General features: G+C 39.4%; 1 protein-coding gene and 1 long non-coding RNA gene across 2 annotated transcripts; one reads left to right on the top strand and one right to left on the bottom strand.

Annotated features, from left to right (window-relative positions):
* Nucleotides 1-2,634: 2,634 nt before the first annotated feature.
* On the bottom strand, nt 2,635-12,583 carry LOC5516590 (putative Polycomb group protein ASXL2). The gene is made up of 12 exons (XM_032386449.2): nt 12,350-12,583; nt 12,169-12,248; nt 11,197-11,305; nt 10,271-10,783; nt 9,886-10,017; nt 8,458-8,485; nt 8,107-8,186; nt 7,512-7,621; nt 7,097-7,170; nt 5,934-6,007; nt 5,750-5,781; nt 2,635-4,408 (listed from the first exon to the last, which is right to left on the bottom strand). The coding sequence occupies exons 1-12, from the start codon at nt 12,416-12,418 to the stop codon at nt 3,568-3,570; spliced, it is 2,142 nt and encodes a 713-aa protein (XP_032242340.2). The 5' UTR covers nt 12,419-12,583; the 3' UTR covers nt 2,635-3,567.
* A 4,029-nt stretch (nt 12,584-16,612) lies between these two features.
* LOC125561958 lies at nt 16,613-18,363 on the top strand. The gene is made up of 3 exons (XR_007307666.1): nt 16,613-16,772; nt 17,574-17,817; nt 18,141-18,363. It is a non-coding gene; the product is annotated as an uncharacterized LOC125561958 (long non-coding RNA).
* Nucleotides 18,364-18,395: the final 32 nt, after the last annotated feature.

Below are 18,395 nucleotides of genomic sequence, written 5' to 3' on the forward strand. Positions count from 1 at the left end.
AGACGAATGCCGTCTTTCATTGCAGTGTGATGTCTGTCTCCATTATTCTAGTAGCATATTTTCCTGCATACGTGAACTATCGACACAAATTGATGGTGATTCTCTCTTGTGTTTTGTTTGCCTTTTTAAAAGTCCATTTTCTTTGTTACTGCTTGAATCTCCTCATGAATTTGTGAGTAAAAGTTTTTAGAAATGAGCAAAAGCTATGTTGTCCTGCAAATTTTGTGTGCGTTTTCTTTCCATCATTGTTATCTACGTCTTTGATTACATTCCAGCATATTTCCGTGCATGCTCCTCGAGCGAAGTCATAACCCAGTCAGCATATATTTTTGCACCCTCTCGTTGTTCTGTTTTCTCTCATAAGTTGCAGTAGGGCAAATAGAACATGTTCACACGATGTGATAAGGTAGTTTAGCACCGACATATTTTTGGACACTCTTGTGTTTTGTGCGCGTTCTTATTAACTCCAATTTTCACGGTCTAGCGAGGACGGGACCGTGTGTGCGCTCTGAAAACTAGACTATCCTTTTTCAGAAATAAGGTTCTAGGCTTGTCAATATTTTTTGGGGGACTACAAAAACTTTTATCAAAACTAGTTTATAATTGAGCGCAAAGCATGAAAGCCTTTTTTAAGTTACGTTTTCCTGCCGTAGTTGCTTAAAATCCCCTGCCAGTATCTTAAAAATTTAATATTATTTTGATTTCGTAGATCACAAGTAGCCCTGCGATTGGCGGCAAAATTATAGGAGTAAAACCCATTTAGAAAAGCGTATACTACGCAACAATAGTCAACGAGGCGCGTATTTGACTCATAAAATAAAAAAAAAACGAGTAGTTTAATTTTTTTAGTATAAATCCACTTAAATACTACCTTCGAAGAAATTATGATTTTAATAACTCAAAGTAATAAATAACCGCTTTTGGCGCGAAAACGCCGGCTTTTTTGACACTCATCATCTATGGCTCAATGGACAGTGAGTACGGAAGCGAATCGAATTGCGAGATTCATGATAGTATGTGAGTGGGTTTATACTAATTTTATGATATAATATATATCATATACTAGTATATAACAGTAACGCAGAATTTTTGTGCCCTAAATCTTGATGCGCTAAAATTACTCGCGCAAAAATATATACAAAACCAATTTTTTTTGTTTTGCTTTGTATGTTTTCAGTTTCAGAAATGCATGCCCTCGAATACGAGATACAATACTCGAAGTGTCGATCGTCGTTCTACTTCAAAGCGATCACGTTTTTCAGCATTGCTGCTGGGAGGGGCCAATTAGTGAAATATTCCAAAGCATCTTGAACCTGCGTCGCTTTTTCCTTAGTCCCACGCTCTGGACATACCATACTCAATGACGCGACGCGTAAAGCTTATCTGTGTTGGATTATTATGTACCAAATATAGTGTATCTAGGGATATGATCTGTGACCTCTTTAAGCATTTGCCCTCAAGCCATTGCTGTAGTGTATTTTAGGCGTACGGGCGTTGTCGTCTTGTAAAAGGAAGAGAGTGAATGTTCGCAAGCTGTAAAATCCCGTTCCACCCTCTAAAGCTGGTGCATCTCATGGACTAAGCATTCTTCCCAAGGACAACTCAAAATTGAACAAAAGAAGAACGTGAATTCAGGAACTTTCTATACTACCACAAGGTCATTATTAATTAAGAGTAAAGTACAGTAAACACTTGAAGATATATGCCTCGCCGTCATATGATATCCTCTCGTAGGATGTTGAATCAATTGCAAATACTTAATTAAAGGGCCCTTAAACAGTTGGTGAGTGTGGGCAGAGAATATCTCATAGAAGCATGCTATTTAGCCTTCTTTTTCAACTCCATCGGAAGTTTCGGAAGTAGTCATGACTCCAACTGCCTTCCTTACGTCATTTCCATTCCTTGCTCACGTCAGTACGCGCTGGGGCTTGAGTACCAATGGGCTATTCCTGGAGGATATGTGGTGAACACCTAGGCCTGGCGTGCGTGATGGTATTCTCTAAAGATGCCAATTATAGATTTGTCACATAATCATAAAATTATCTTCATTAATCCTGGCAAAGTGGCCATGCATGGCCACTTTGCCAGCCGAGGCAATTTCAACTTTCTAGACCATCTTAATGAAATAAATATGAAATGACTTGTAGGTGAAGAAGTAGAAAGGTGTATTTTTTATCTGGGAGTCTGGGTGTCGCAGCTAGCGGGCGTTCATCTGTAGCGCATGTTGTTTCTACCACCGGTTAGGCTTTCAGCGCCAATGTGTCTAAGCCACAGGCGTTCACAGGATTTCTGATGGGGCTTCCTGTGGTTTACAAGAGTTGTGACGTCGCAGGAAACTATCTCTCTGTTCTGGGTGAGCTCGTCCCAGACCCCAAGCTGCCTCACGGTTTATCTCAAAGGACAGAAAACCCGGTAAGACGCCTGGGACAAGGCCGCGTGTTCGTTCTCTTCTCTACTTCGTGCATTTTTCTTGCGGATTTATCTGCACAAAGAACCATAAAACTTAATAAGCGGCCGCTAGTTACGGAGTCTAAGCCAGTACAACCTCTTCTAGCAGTACCTCATGCTGTGTTCGCGATAGATGTCGCTATTTATTTCATTGGCACTGAATGTTTTATTTAAAAAATCCACGCCTCATATTCAATGTCCTTTAATAGACATATTTCATATGTACATTCAGTCGGAATATTTTCGTATTACAAAAATTATCCTTGAAATATTCCAACGATTGATAACAATATATTACACTATAACTAATAATCTCCTATTTCACAAGCGTTATGTCAACCCGCAAGTAAACCACGCTAACAGTGTACTCGAGAAATTTCAACAAAAAGGCTATTATCAGTTATAAATCAGCCTTGCTGTTAAACGAAGTAGTCCCCTTCGTCGGTCAGGGCTCACAAAAGCTCATTTAGAGCCTACAAAAGGTGCTGGGATGGGGGTGGGGTTAACACAGATGTGATATCTGTCCCACTAACTGTGAATTTTAGTAATTCATCCATGAGGACGAAGATTACATTCTATAATGGAACCACGCTAACTCGAAAAACATTTTGAGCTCTTCAAGTAGAAGTGAATGACAATTGGTAGCCTCTAGGGAGCTAAAAGTCAATTTCGATTTCCCTAAGTATCATCCCGTTAGTTTTTTTATTCTGGCCACAGTTCGTGTTAACAAAAGTAATATTTTCGCATTTACAATAAGGAAGAAATTTGGGGCCAGTTCCTAGAAAATCATCATGTGATATAGACAGCAATTTCATTGGGTTTCTAGGAACCGGGTCCTGGCCTGCTTATAAAGGTCCACACCATGAGAAACTTTTTGCCGCTGACAAAGATGGTCAGAATATTTTCTTATAACATTTTTAGAAGAATATTTTGATCTCTTCTCGTGAGCAAGTTCTGAAGCAGTATACTGGCATGTCTGTGCAAATAAACTATTCAACTCCAAGAGTGTTCCAACATGACGACCGTACACTTGTCACTACGGAAACCTGACGGTTATCTATAGCTCCTTGCAGTGTTCGGGTGGTTTATGGAGTCCCTCAGAGTCACGTGATCGCATGGTCAGTTTACGCATGTCGAACAGAGGTGTGCCGCTGTAATGCAGTCATCGTGACAAAAGGCGCCGCACATTCGACATACCTTCATCGCCTTCATACGACAGACGCAGTTCTTAGGAATAGTTCCCTTGAAATTCTTGGTTACAATTGTTGCCATGCTCGAGGAGCCCATCAGACTCGAGATTGACTTACTGACCGAGGTTTTGGACAGCTCCTTTCTTGATTTTGTCGGCGGCAGTGGGTTGGCCACTGCTCTGCTCGCCACCGAGGCCTGGGACTCGCTCAAAGAGTTCGACGACATGGCTGGATTATTAGCCTCTGTTTTGGAGGTTTCGGTACACGTTGTGGTTTTCCTTTGGTTTAAGGCTGACGCCCTGCTCTGTACCTGAATGGCTGGTTCCCTGACGGCTCGTTTTCTGGTGAGGAAGGCTTCTGCTGTCACCATATCAGTGGGTTCTGTGGTCCTGATCGCTGTCAACGCCTCTATTGCTTGGGTTTTGGTCAGTACAATACTCACCGCGTTGGCTTTTTCCAGTCTTTTAGCGGCGTCAGATTTCCTTGAGGCTGACACCCTCACCGCTTTTGTGCCGCTATACCTTCCTTTCGCGACCTGAGAAGGCAGTTTGTGCACCGGTACGGTCAGCGGCTGTGTCAGATTATTGCGCACGCGCTTCGTAGCCTTGCCGGGAGAGACGAGAGCTTCAGCTTTCGTAGCTGTTGTGTCAATCTCGTTTGGATCGGCTGGTTTCCAAGGCAATGTCAAGTTGTCGGGAAATAACCCAGTAAAGGTCCCATTTGGAGAGAGAAACTGGGGCGGCATCATAGCGTCAAGCGGAGACAAGTTCCTGCACAGAAAATAATAAAAAATAAATCAAACATGCTGCTATTTTCTTCTCACGCGAAGTCACTCTGACTTCCGTCGAGCAAGCGCTTGAGCTCAGCGGAGTGCTAATGAGCGGTGATGTTCAAAATAAACCCATTATGCTAACAAAAAAACATTGAAAGAGAAGGGTAGCAAGCTTTCCGCGACCTCAATAATTAAAGCTAATAAATTAGATACTTTTATATATATATATATATATATATATATATATATATATATATATATATATATATATATATATATATATATATATATATATATATGTGTGTGTGTGTGTGTGTGACTACGCCATAAACAACAACACAAAACCTAACAGCAAAACGAAACACAGGCCGGAGAGGCACTACAGAATGTTAGGGGCCGTCCACACTAACACGGATTCGTTTGAATCCGTATACTTTTCGATACGTTTACGCCTTCCGTACACACTAACACGGGCCATCCACACTAACACGGATTCGTTTGAATCCGTATACTTTTCGATACGTTTACGCCTTCCGTACACACTAACACGGGCCATCCACACTAACACGGATTTGTTTGAATCCGTATACTTTTAGATACGTTTACGCCTTCCGTACACACTAACACGGGCCATCCACACTAACACGGATTCGTTTGAATCCGTATACTTTTCGATACGTTTACGCCTTCCGTACACACTAACACGGGCCATCCACACTAACACGGATTCGTTTGAATCCGTATACTTTTCGATACGTTTACGCCTTCCGTACACACTAACACGGGCCATCCGCACTAACACAGATTCGTTTGAATCCGTATACTTTTTGATACGTTTACGCCTTCCGTACACACTAACACGGGGGTCGGATCCAGTAAATCCAGATACTTTAGAAAACGCTTTCGAAAGTGAATGGAAATTAATCTGTATACTTTGGTTTGTAGTGAGGACGGGCGAATTCGTATCAAAATGAAAACGAATGACGCTATCAGCTTGCGCATATCATAAAAATTACGTAACGCCCTAACTTTCAGCGTTTTCTGGCGTTTGAATCCGTGTTAGTGCGGACGGCCCGATCCAGGCGAAAACGCTGCGAAAACGATAGTGTGGACGCGAATCAAGTGATGCGTTGCCGGCGAAACGAATCCAGATACGTTTAAGTCCGTGTTAGTGTGGATGACCCCTTTATGTTACTAAAGTATCCAATTTAAATCTATTTTTTAATATTTATTCGCCAATTAGCACAATGTTATGACGGTGATGGCAAAAATACAATGGTTCAGTGTTCGTAGTCCCTGAAATGGAAACAACCAGAAAATGTAAAGAAGTTATACTTACTTCTGTCCCCAGATTGGTTCAAAATACTTAGCCTGTAGATAGAGAAAGAGAGAAGTTAGCTTTTATGCATGCCACCTTCTGCAGAATTTAACACTAGTTTTTATCATTTTTCATCAACAGAATATTACAACAGAATAGTACAACACTTATAAAAGTTGACATGGGAGAGGAAACGACAACTTACTTTCCAAGGATCTAGTTTTATTTGTTTTTCTTCTTCAATCTTTAGTCTTTGTTGCATCTCTGGTGTGAATTCACCTGAGAAGAAGTCACCATTATCATTAATGCTATTAAAATATTGTTACCTAGATAAATAGCTAGAGATTTTTTGTAAAGGTTGGGGGTAGGAGCTCGTTTACTTGTTAACACTTGATACAAGTAGTTGTCTAGTTGTAAGGAAAAAAAAAGAACTATTTACAATTTAGGTATCTTGGTAATTTGTAGGAATAGCCAATTGAAAAAAATTCCTCTGGTGAGTCAGTATGTTTGCGAGTGTTATATTATAACTCCATATAACCATTCAGAGTTGATAGATTTTGTCAATTATTTATATTCAGCTTCCAAATGGTATGTGGTTCGTATGGACCCTATAAAACAGGCGTTCGCGCGAATAACTCAAATGTGTAATATTGGGGTATTTTGGCAACCTTCGGAAAAAAGGCCGTGAAGTGAAAGGCCCAGGTCCAGTTATTTGTGACGTAGATCGAGATGTCAACCAAATCACATGAGAAAACATATGCGCGCGCTAAACCGGTTACCGTCGCTTTAGAACGTTGTGTGGTTACAACTTTTACCGTCATCTTTATATCTAGACCTGGTAGTCAAATGATTATTTGACTTCAGGAAACAAATCTGCAAAATTAAGCAGATATTTTGTAGTCTTTGAATTGTTTTTGCATTGTGCGCGCGCTGAATTTGCAATCAAGAATGGCGACATTCTCACGTGCGCGCGCTGTTTTTGAAACCTACAACAAAACTATATTATTTTTTCGCATACAATTCTCGACTTTAGATTATTCTTCGCTTTATTGTGGGTATATTTTGTGGTATTGCCGTCTCTGAATTTTAACGGAATAAAGAAAAATACGTTGTTTCAGATTTTCCCGCCAAAACTTGGAATTATTCACTCGATTCAATCTCCTTTCGCGCGGCCAGGAAAATTTTCAAAGATCTGTAGAAAATTCAAATTTCAATCAAATTCAATTCCCTTTTCAGAATTTGAAAGTTTATCTATGCTTTGTTTTGGCTAGATTGATATAAGTGAAGGTTTTTTTAAGAGCTTTAAGCTGTCTGTGACAGATTTGCCCTTAAGATGGGTAACTGCCTAGGGGTGTGGTCCTGGCTTACCGTCTCGCAGACGCTCTCTCCACATCTGGCAGTTACTAGTGAAAAACTCATTCGTAAATGCTGTAATAGATGGTCTGTAGAAGAATAATTTTTGTTATTCCATTGGTTACACAATACATATTGGATAGCACAAATACATAAGACATAGAGATGTCTCAAAAGACTTATCATTTCTCCATAGAGGCCGGCCATTTAACTTTTAAGGTGGGAGGTGGATTTTTGGTTTAAATAAACCTTCATGCCCCTTGGGTTAGAAAAGAATTCCTGCATCGTACACAAATTTTTTTAGAATTTTGAGAGGTGCTAAAGAGGGGAAACACATAGAATAAAGAGAACAAAGTCGCACCTTTAGTCCAAGACAGACCAAACTGCCCTTAGCAATAAACATCACATAATCATCAAAGCACTGTCCTACCTTAGTCCATTGTCCTGTCCAACAATCCGGTCACACTTTGGCAGTAGCAGTAGTAGCTGGTATTGATAGGCAGGCGGCAACATGGTGAAGGTGCGATGATTCAGGAGACTCTGTTGAGGAGAGAGCCATCATGGGTACACCACAAACACTTCTTTAACTGGTACTAAACTCTGCTAAATTTTCGTCTTTAACTACTGTATTGGCACTCTTGGGAGAATAAAATACAAAATTTTTTTGGGGGGGACATGTCTGCAGTACACCCCACCCCCCTTCACCCACCCCTCCCCCCTTCCCCAGCATACTATGCCACTTAATTTGTTATCATCCTTTCACACAAAAAGAACCCAGGCATCAAAATAATGAGTTCTCATTTTCAAATACACTACTTTCCAATGACTTGTCAAAGAAATAGAACAATCCCCAGTCGAAAAACCTACTGAAGAGTATAAAAACCTATTATTTTTGTTCCAGAGCAGTTCCCAATCGCGATTAGTTATCTTTGCATGATATTGTTGAGTCAGTTTTGTGTCATGTAGATTAATTTATTTTGATGCTGGCATTAAATGAAGGATATGTTTGATTTCCCTCGACTCACCCTAAGAGGGACGCTTGCTAGGATAGATTCTGGGGACTGAAGATCAACTCTTCCCTCCTTTGTTCTCTTAATTTGGTCAGCTGCCGATCGAAACATTATCAATGAGTTACAAATACTGAGCTATTACTAATACCTAAAATGGACATAAAGGACTTCTGTAGAAGGGGCCCGCAAAACCGAGTTACTTACACAGAATTTCATAAATAACAAAAAATATCTAAAACCAGACATACAAGACAATCTAAGGAGGTCAAGATTTTTAAGAATTTACAATTACTAGTAAAGTGACAGCAGTTAATACTAAAATTTAATGGCTTTCATATACAATTCATAAACTCAATTATTTCTTACCTACTCCCATCTTCTTGTATCTTCGTTGCTATAAAAGACAAGGTACATAATTATTAACAATTTGTTTCAAATTTGCAGGGGATACTGCAGAAGCTTACAGAAAAACTATTAGCCTTTATGCTTAGCAAACAAAAAAAATTCTACTGCCTCTAAGAGCCAGCAGTTGAGATGGGTGTGTAAAAAACAAAGAGCTAATACCCCAAAACAAATCCCCCAAAACAAAGACACAAAAATGAAGACCCTGTAAAAAGATTGGTTGATGATTGGTTGAGAATTTTTCAAGCACAGTTGAATTTTATCATAAATCCTCGGAAGCTTGCTCAGACGGATGTTTTCCAAATACACTTTTGTGAATACGTCTAGACATAGAGTAGAATAAAGACTTAATATTAAAATGTAAATATCTTGAGCTGTCTATTTTAGAAGTCATTTATCAAATCTAGTTAGATAAGCATCCTGTGGTGTCTCATTCAACTGTGTATAACTCACTTCTCAATTCTAAAACTATTTCATATTATTCTAGTTCTAAACCAGACAGGAAATGCTTCATAGCATAAGCCTTTGCTACTGATGAAAAACCTTTTCTTAGATAAAAAAAATTAAGACATTTGTCTGTTAAATGAACTTGTCAGTCTTACTGTACAATAAGAGTCACTTGGCAACCATTGATGAGTGCCATTAGGCACTTATTGACCTTATTACTTGATTGCCTAACCACCAGATACCACCTAGCTTACAGTACAAAACTAACAATATCAAGCATCATTATATGCTATAGATTGTGATACTAAGTAACATTAAAATAATAAAACTGATACCACCACTGCCACCAGAGTTGCTATCATATCTATAAACACAAGTTGTGATAACAAGTTTTAACCAATGAGCTTGCAAGCATCTGAAAGGTTTCTTATAGGATTTTGTAAAATAAACATTACTTGACCGCTTTTGGAAACATTTTTATTTCCTTGAGCATATTTATTATCTATTTTATCACTTGCTCACTATGCTGCGCTCACTTCAAGATAATTTATGTTTGGGATAATATCAACACTTGAAGATAAAATTCATATATGCACGCAACCATGTAATCAGGCCCGTACCCAGATTTTTTCTTGGGAGGGTGCAAAATCCAAAAGTGTGGACCTAACTTTTCCGGGGGAGGGGCTTCTCTGAAAAAAATCTAACCGCCTCCGAAAGAACAAAAAAAGATTTTTTTTATGCCTTTTCAGTATTTCCACGTGATGTTTATTGTTGGATTACAGAGTGATCTAGCTTACGATTTATAGTTTTGTATACAAATAGCACGTTTAGGAACAAAAAGTGGACTTTGGGCCGTTGCGAAAGCACCCCCTGCACCCCCCCCCCCTGGGTACGGGCCTGGTAATATCCTCTAAACTCAAATTGATCAAAGGGCAGAACAAACACCTTCTTGGTGACTAGCCCTGAGAACTTGACCATGTTCCTGGCAGCAGCAATCTGGGGAGTGGTGTGGGAATGCATGTCTTCATCGACATGGCTGCTTCCTGCTGAAGGGGGTGGCTGGACCGGCTTCTTTACCTGAGAGCAATGCGAATAAGCAACAGTCAGAAAATTATAATAGTTAATTTTTTTGCTTGTTTACTTGAGACAAAAAGTTATGTTTCTTTTTAAATAAAATGTTCATATGTAGAACACACATCATGTAGTCTGTGGGTCATGCATGCAATGTTTATTCCATTTCAACAGTTATGAATTCTTAGTATGTATGCACAAAGCTGTATGTAGTATAATAGCATAGTGCTAAGAAGTGTGAAAGAGTTGCTCACATTACCTTTACTGTCTTGCTATCTGCAGCAGGGCTTGAATGTCCAACTTTCAAATTCTTCAGGACATTTTTAGCTACAGGTCTTGGCCGGGTACTGCTAAGGCGTGGTTTTTTGGCGGACTGCCCCCCTCTAGGTCTAGCTTTTTGACTCCGCTTACTGGCCCCTACCTTAGACCTGCTATTAGCTGCCTTTCTTGGTTGGGGTGGAATAAGATTCTGGGCAACTTTTGGTTGGAATACAACCTCCTTCTCAGTTGGTGACCCGCAGATAAGAGTCTCCTCTCGTGCAATATCTGGGACCTCAATGACTGTAGGTGATGGGGTGGTTTCCACCTCCATGGGTGTTGGTGGGTGGTCAATACTCTGAGGTGGAGATAATGCGTTTGTTGCTGGTGTAGAGGGTTCAGAGTCAGATGATAATGATGGTGGATTGGATACAGTACTATTGCTTGGTGAGGCAGATGACCTGTCCACCTTCTGAATGCTCTCACCTGTGCCTTCCTCTAACAATTTGTGTTTCTATAAATGAAGTCAATAAAAGTAAGCTATCAGTGCTGTGTTGACAGTTTCAAGACAGGATACAGTCTCAATACTTTTTACACACAAATTTACAATGGATTAAAGTTTTGCATGTCTATGTGTAAGAGAAACTATAGTAACAAACATAAGACTAAACAATGTAAAAAGCTAAATAAATCAACACATGGTTGAAATTGTATTTTTTACACCATTTATTTTTTCCAAACTTAAGTGAAGCTACTCTGTTCTCACAGAGGCACAAGACATACAATTTTAACCTTGTGTTGATTTAATTACATGATTCCAGGCAGACTACCTAGTTTTTCCACAGCTCATCTATAGTTATTATAATCATACCTAATAACAATGCAAAAAGGCCACAACTGCTTGAAAGATAATTATCCTTATCTTACCTTCATGCCATAGCAGCTCATACGACCATCTACTTTGTAGAACAAAGCATCAGGACCTCGGGAATGATGGTGCAACATGGCGTTTAGGCAGGCCAGAGTAGATGGGTTACTAAAAATCATATATCAGTAAAATCAAGGATTAAATACAGCACAAATTTGAAGTTGCTGTGGCCCAGAACTAATTTTGTGAATGCAGATTGTGATTTCTTGCTACCGAATTTGAAATGCCAAAGATAAAATATATTTATTGCCTTCTATACATATATCTTAAGAATCAGCTGTAGTGGGAAGGGAGCAATTAGAAAAATACACATTGTTTTGAATTATAAATGTATCATGTCTTGCATGCCCACATTTTCTATTGGCTATGGGCAATGCTATTTCAGGAAATTCCAACAGTGGGGGAGGGGGGGGGGGGGCTTGAGTAAACGGAGACATTGGCGGGTGAGGAGAAATATTACCAAGTGAAATTTTTTTGAGTATTATTTCAACAAATAGCACAGGAAAATAAATCAAGGGAAATATATCTACATCCCCTAAGGGAATCCGAAGGTCACTCTAAACATTGTGTGAACACAGGACATTTTGTAATTGGATATGGTGCAGCCATTATCACACTTCTCGTTATATCCTAGAACAGATCCATTCATTCCTTACTTGGAATAAAAAATTCTAAAGGATAACGGATTACGAGATAACACCCCATGAAGCACATGTTTTGGTCGTGTCTGGAAGCCATGTGATGGCTGAATATATTATTCACGTAAAACCGAAATTAGAATCGAGTCTATATTTATGGTATTGTATAAAAATATTGATTTCCGTTTTCAGATTGTTTTTCCTCTAAAAGATAAGTTTGAGAATTAAAAATGGATTGAATATGACATTTATTCATGTCGCTGCGATGCCGCTTACTTGTACCATGGCATTGAATGGCGTTTCGCCCTTCGCTTTCTTTACAGTCAAACTCACCTTACATCGCGAAGATTTTCTTCTTTTATCACCTTTAAGATTTCCTTATGGGTCATAGGACGGTCGCTCCGTTCCAAAACCTACACAGATGCAAAGATACAACGGCATCGAATGTAGCAATTCCATTAAACATCGAAAAGAAGCGAAATGTGTGGGTGAAGTAAAGCGAGGCGCAACATACCATTTTCGAAGCTTCTGCCCATGTTAAACCCTTGCTTTTTCGCTTAATGTCGCTTTTTTCTGCGCTCATGTGGAAGCCTTCGATAGGAACGCTATGGTAAAATCAATAGATGGCGGGCTTGTTGTGGAAATTAGGAGTATAGCATCTTAAGAGTTGAGTAAGCGCTTACTCCGACATCATTTCGCCCGCCATCTTGACAAACGAACGACTTACGGCACGTGTCACGTGATGGGGCTGCACCGCTCAATGGGATCCAGTCCCATGAATGACTCTTTTAGTCACGCAATAAAGTAACACAACATCAAGTCTTTGTCAGCTGCGCCGCTGACGTATAAAGTACGAGATTATTTGGGGTAATTTACACGTGGCCCTCAGGTTAACATGAATAAATATAGATTTAGCCTTTGCCTAAAGGCGGTGCTCTTGGATTCATTTTTTTTTGCCGCCAGAGCTCTTGTTATATAAGAATTGTATCATAAAGTGAATAGCTTCAAGCCGGTTTTAAAACCTTGCTTTTGAACGTGCTGCAAACATTTTTGGGTTTGAGAACGACATTTGAAATGCCTCCCCGCAGAGCTTTCTGTGTATTTCGTTTATTTTCTCCACTGCACAGGAGGGTAGTTTGTGCTGAGCTAGACAAAAACTTACAGTGAATGAAATGAACAATGAATGCCCCCTTAGTGCCTAGTCAAGACCTGGAGTCCTGGACTTACTTTGAACTCGACATTAGCGCAAAGAGAGTCAAGTCTAGACTACTAGATAGTAAAACCTTTAAAAGAAAAAGTCGACAACAACGCAGATTTATGTTTTTTAGAACGATATTTCTGCAGGCCAATACCTGCCTTCTTCAGGTTATATATTGGCCTGCCGAAACATCGTTCTAAAAAACATAAATCTGCGTTGTTGTCGACTTTTTCTTTTAAAGGTTTTATTAATTAATTAACTGTCGACGCAGACCATAAGGTCCGACGCACACCAGCAGATAGAGGCTGTCCGGTGGTTTCTTCCTACGTTTTTGTAAATACTAGATAGTGTCACGCTCGAGACTGAAATTCCCGCCAAAATATCCGCTCGACCAATCAGGTCGTAGGGGCACCAACAAACACGACGGCGCATCCCACAGGAATCCCCTCGCGATCGACGGGGTTCCTGTATAAACTTAAAAAAAGCAATGATATTATTTATATTCTCTATGTATAGCTATCGTTTAAAAATTCGTTTTTTTTATTTTGAAGTGCCAAAGCAAAAATAGAAAGAGACTACTATAATAGGAGGGGAGAGAGTATTTGAAAGTTGAATAATGATAACGAAATAAAGCTGAACAGAAGAGTAACTACAATAATGCGATATAAAAATCGCATCAATTTTGTTATTGAAATATTCTGGTTATTCGGGTGTACTCCCTTGTATGAGTGAAGCTGAATCCATTTAAACTCTAAGAACTTTTGAAAAAAAAAAAGTTTACGAATGTATACGTACGAGTCAACGGGGCTCCGTCGAAAAGATAAAAACACAAGAAAAAAATAATAAATAAACAATATTTAGACTCTTTACTCATACAGCTATGAAACAATTACAGGTGTCCAATATCTTTGCTAACTTATTATATAACTAGTACTTCTTAGCAAACGGTCAAAAGTAGCAAAATGCCTCCCTTTTTTCTTCCCCCTGCAATGGCGACCGCGGTGATCCTAGAACCTAAAATTTCTTAGAACCTAAACAGAACCGAATCAGAACCTAAACAGAACCGAACCAGAACCTAATAGCAAAGTGCGTAATTGTTAATAACAAAAAAAAAAAAAAAAATCAAAATTACCTATTTTCTGCATAGAATTACAGAGTAGGGCTGGAAATACGTCAAAAAAATTTTATAGCTATTTTTGCGCTATTTAGCGGATTTAGGCTCAATTTCTATTTCAGTCATCACTAGCGTGAAATACTCAAAAGGTGTGATCCAAGCGTGACTTCCACTTAGGTGGTCTTCACCGTTCACAGCATTCATATGTCGACGCCAAAAAAATTCAAAAGTAGAAGATTGCTGTTTGAAAACTTAGCAATAACTAAGCGCTAACTCGGTATAGAAACGTTTTAGAAATGCATATTATTGCTACTTCCTTGTGATTGCATAGAAATTAGCAAGCGTCTTAAACCAGAAACCAGACAAGGGATTCTAATCAGACATTAGTCTAGGATCCACACAAATTACAGAAGTTGCTATGAATAATTCAGGAAGCCATATTTATATAATGCCTTTTCATCGATTCTAGCTGATTTTACTCGTTAAATAGATATTTTTATTTTTATTATTATTATTTGAAGTACCCCCCACCCCCTGACCGTTTTTAGGTTCTTATTCGGTTCCGATTCGGTTCATCTTTCGGGGACCCAAGGCGTTGCCACAGGGAGCTCACCTCCACGGTCTGAGTAGTTTTAGTTTTTTTTTCGGAGCGTTCCTACGGTTTAAATAAAGTTCCGAACCGCGTTGCGTTGTTGTTTTACTGCGTATGTGCCGCTTGTCTGCCGGGATGAAACTCTGGCTAATTCTTCTGCCGCTAGCGTGTTGAGCACATGCGGACGGAAGTGAAATTACCGGAAGTAATTTCAAAGCGTGACGTCACCTTTTCAAAAAACTCAACGGCAACAGAGCCACTAAATCTTCGAATATGGCTTCGGCTCTGGACATCGTCAGCTGGTAAATAACAGTGTTGAGTTGATAATATTCTTTCATTTGCTCTCCCAATTAAAAAGTTTTTTCCAGTACCTGCCTTCCCTGTAAGAAAGGTATAGTGGCCGCCGGCTATTAAATCTAGTGCTAGCTTTTGATCAAAGGGTAACCTGGAAGTACATAAAATACGGTATATTAAAATATGACAGATTTTAAACCCAAATCTACTGCGAATCCAATCTGTTACGAATGTTTATTCCTAAACACAAATTCGGAAACATTTCTCAAAAGTGCCGCATAGAAAATGTTTAAAAAAAGGTTTAAAACAGGAATAAAGTATTTTTCGACAAACAAATTTAATAAAAGAGACTAGTAGAAACAAAGAGAAGTGTACAATCTTACATGTTTTTATTTCAAGAGTTGTCTCAATCAAACATCGTAGGCGAGAGAAGCAAGCATGGGCTGGCGCGATTCGCTTATTAGTATGCAAACGGAAGTAAAATTTCATTGATGCATCTACTTCCGTCCGCATGCTTCGCATGAAACGGCAGAATAGCGGCAGAAAATCAAGGATTTGCGAGATGCTGTATTGTGGGGTTTACGTACGAATTTTAGGCCGATAAATTTCAAAAAAAAGGAATTTTTCTGGCGTGTTTTCTAGCGCAGGTAAAAAGAGTTTCATCCCTTTTCTCTCTTTGTAAGGTATGTCGTGATAAGGAAGCCATTTCGCAGTCGAGACGACAGCCGTTAGACCGCTAACCAATGAGACAAGCGCCAGACAGCGCCAGGCAGACAAGCGGCACATACGCAGTAAAACAACAACGCAACGCGGTTCGGAACTTTATTTAAACCGTTGGAAGGCTCCGAAATTAACTAAAACTACTCAGACCGCGGAGGTGAGCTCCCTGTGGCGTTGCGGAGATCGGGCACACAGGGAGCGCGCTAGAAAGAAAGAGTGTTCTTTCTTTCTCTTGCGCTTCCTGTGTGCCCGATCTCCGCGACTCCCTGGGTCCCCGAGGATGGATTCGGTTCTGAGGGATTAGGTTCTAGGATCACCGCGGTGCAATGGCGTGGTAGTATGGCGTATAATCGACAACTGATCAAACATAACACCACTTACTATAAGTGCTTAGTTGATCGTTGAGAAGATCTTTTCGGTTCTTCCTGCACTGACATTACTACATATACAAGCAGTCCATCTCGAGCGAAGGAGCAATTAGTTTTGAGAAGAAAAGTTATAAACATAGCTTGAAGCTACAAAACGCATGAGAAAAGGCACGTTTTTCTTGAAGCAGAATGAAATATCTATCAAGCCGTTTGCTGAACATAATTGCCCACTTTCGAGCGCATGTTGAGTGGCTCTTAGTCAATTGTCATGCGCACAACCGGGCTGTTTCTGCTCTGCTCATGCGTATTAAACTAAAAATACCTTGCGCATGCGTGATACACGCCACCTGCCTTCTTGACCATGCGCAGTGAAAGAAAAAAGTTGTAAATATGTTCGCGAAAGTATTTACAAAGGATTATGATTGGTCTAAATCTGGATGCACTAATATCAACCAATCAGATGCCAAGCTAGTAATGAAAAGGATACTTCTATTTGGTATTTGTTTCTCGGGGCGCATTCGAGTAAAAGCTTATACACTGCCGTTGGGGCTACTCGGGAATTTCACACAAAAAATAGTTATTTTTTTAATCGAGGGAGAAAGCGGTGTTGTGCTTTGACTTGGGTCCTTGTGAGGCCGTAGCACGCTTTTGGTAAGTCGGAGGATGTTAGACCTAACGGAAAAACATTCCTTATGGTTGTTCTGGGCTTTGGCTAAGGGCCATCATCTAAAGGAAAGGGAAATAAGAAGTCGTTTGTAGACTCAGCGTTGTCTGTGCGTCGGCAACATCTGACGTTATATCATCTCGCCACGCCTTCTTTGGAAAAAGGATCTTCTAACAAGTAGAACTCGTTTTTTAGTTTTCTTTTTGCTTCTGCAATGCGTTGTGAATGTTACTTTATAAAGCAGAGTCTTTCGTGCCGTTGTTCACGACTTTCGTTTTTCATGGCCAGACGAGTTTTAATCAGATGCATTTTTAACAAGACGTCGTTGGCGCTATGGACTAGGAACCGTTTGATCTTTTTCCTAAACCAAGGCTTGAAAAAGATTCTTTTAACCTTTTTTTAGCGATTTTAAATCTTTGTTTTAGTCTAATTTCTAGCACAGGCCATTGATTTGAGATTGTTCAACAATGCCGCGTAAAGAAAAGCAATTTCAGTTTGCGCTGATATAATAAAAGTTCCCATCAAAGGAAAAGTGCTAATGTTGGAAAGCGTATGGGATGGTCATTGTCATATTATGATCAAATGTAATAGCTTTCTTATTTAACTGACATTGATACTTATGTTTACAGGGGGCGCAAAACAGCATTGATTATTTTTATGATCTTGAATGAGGTCGTTTTGCAGAAGACAAAATGGATAAGAAATGGAGGAATGAAATGGATCGATATTTTCGTTGTTCATAATACCTTGAGAAATAGATTGTATTCTAACTCTATTCTCTTTAACAGAAAAAAAATATGCCTCCCGTGATGCGAGGAATGGTGACGAGGGCAATGAGAAGAGATATTATAGAAGCTCTTTCAGTTGCCTTTGCAGCAGGAATGGGATACAAGCTCTTTGTTGCATGGCCAAGAAGGAAGGCATACGAAAACTACTACAAAAAGCTGGACCCTGACGCAGAAGCCAAATGGATTGAAAAACAAATGACATAATAATGTTGAATCTACGAACTCCGGGGAGGGATAAGCAATGGTATGTAAAAGGAAGTATACTGACTTACAGACAAGTAAAGACATGATGAAAGGGATTATTACAGCATAACGGGATTTTAGAGCGTCAGGAAATAGGAGTTGTAACTATGATGTATTGCTTTATTCCGGCTTACAAACTGTGCCCCATGGACCAATTGAGACAGCGCACTAGACAGTATCTGATGAATTAATCCATAAAACACGACGATAAGTGACCTCGGTTAAGTAGCTTGCCCCTAAAGTGACAACTTATGCAAAATAATGTAAAACCGCAGTATTATGGCTCGAATCAGGAGGTAAATAATATTTCTCTTTGTTTTTTAGGAACGTGTGCAGTGGACCATACATATTTCTATATCTATTTTGAGTAGATGGAAAAACATCTTATAAAATAAGAGCCATTCAGTAGACAAATCAAGTCTACGGACATTTTGTTTATACAGTAAATAATATTTTTCAATACCATTTCCACTATTATATCTCAGGATTTTTTCGACCTTTTATGTAAAATATCTTATTTAATAATAACAATAAAAATCTTTAAGATTGAGTGATGATATGATTCGCTTGGCTGCTTGC

This window comes from Nematostella vectensis, chromosome 4, assembly GCF_932526225.1.
Source record: "Nematostella vectensis chromosome 4, jaNemVect1.1, whole genome shotgun sequence".
Taxonomy (NCBI): domain Eukaryota; kingdom Metazoa; phylum Cnidaria; class Anthozoa; order Actiniaria; family Edwardsiidae; genus Nematostella; species Nematostella vectensis.

Bases quoted from the DNA above. Each gene is read 5' to 3' on its own strand.
- LOC5516590 (XM_032386449.2), bottom strand. From the start codon at position 12,418: ATGAGCGCAGAAAAAAGCGACATTAAGCGAAAAAGCAAGGGTTTAACA. The intron at 8,486-9,885 runs GTGTTTGTTCTG...TGTCTTTTATAG, and splicing joins CAGGGCTAGTCACCAAGAAG to CAACGAAGATACAAGAAGAT. The intron at 5,782-5,933 runs GTAAGTTGTCGT...CTCTATCTACAG, and splicing joins TAAAACTAGATCCTTGGAAA to GCTAAGTATTTTGAACCAAT.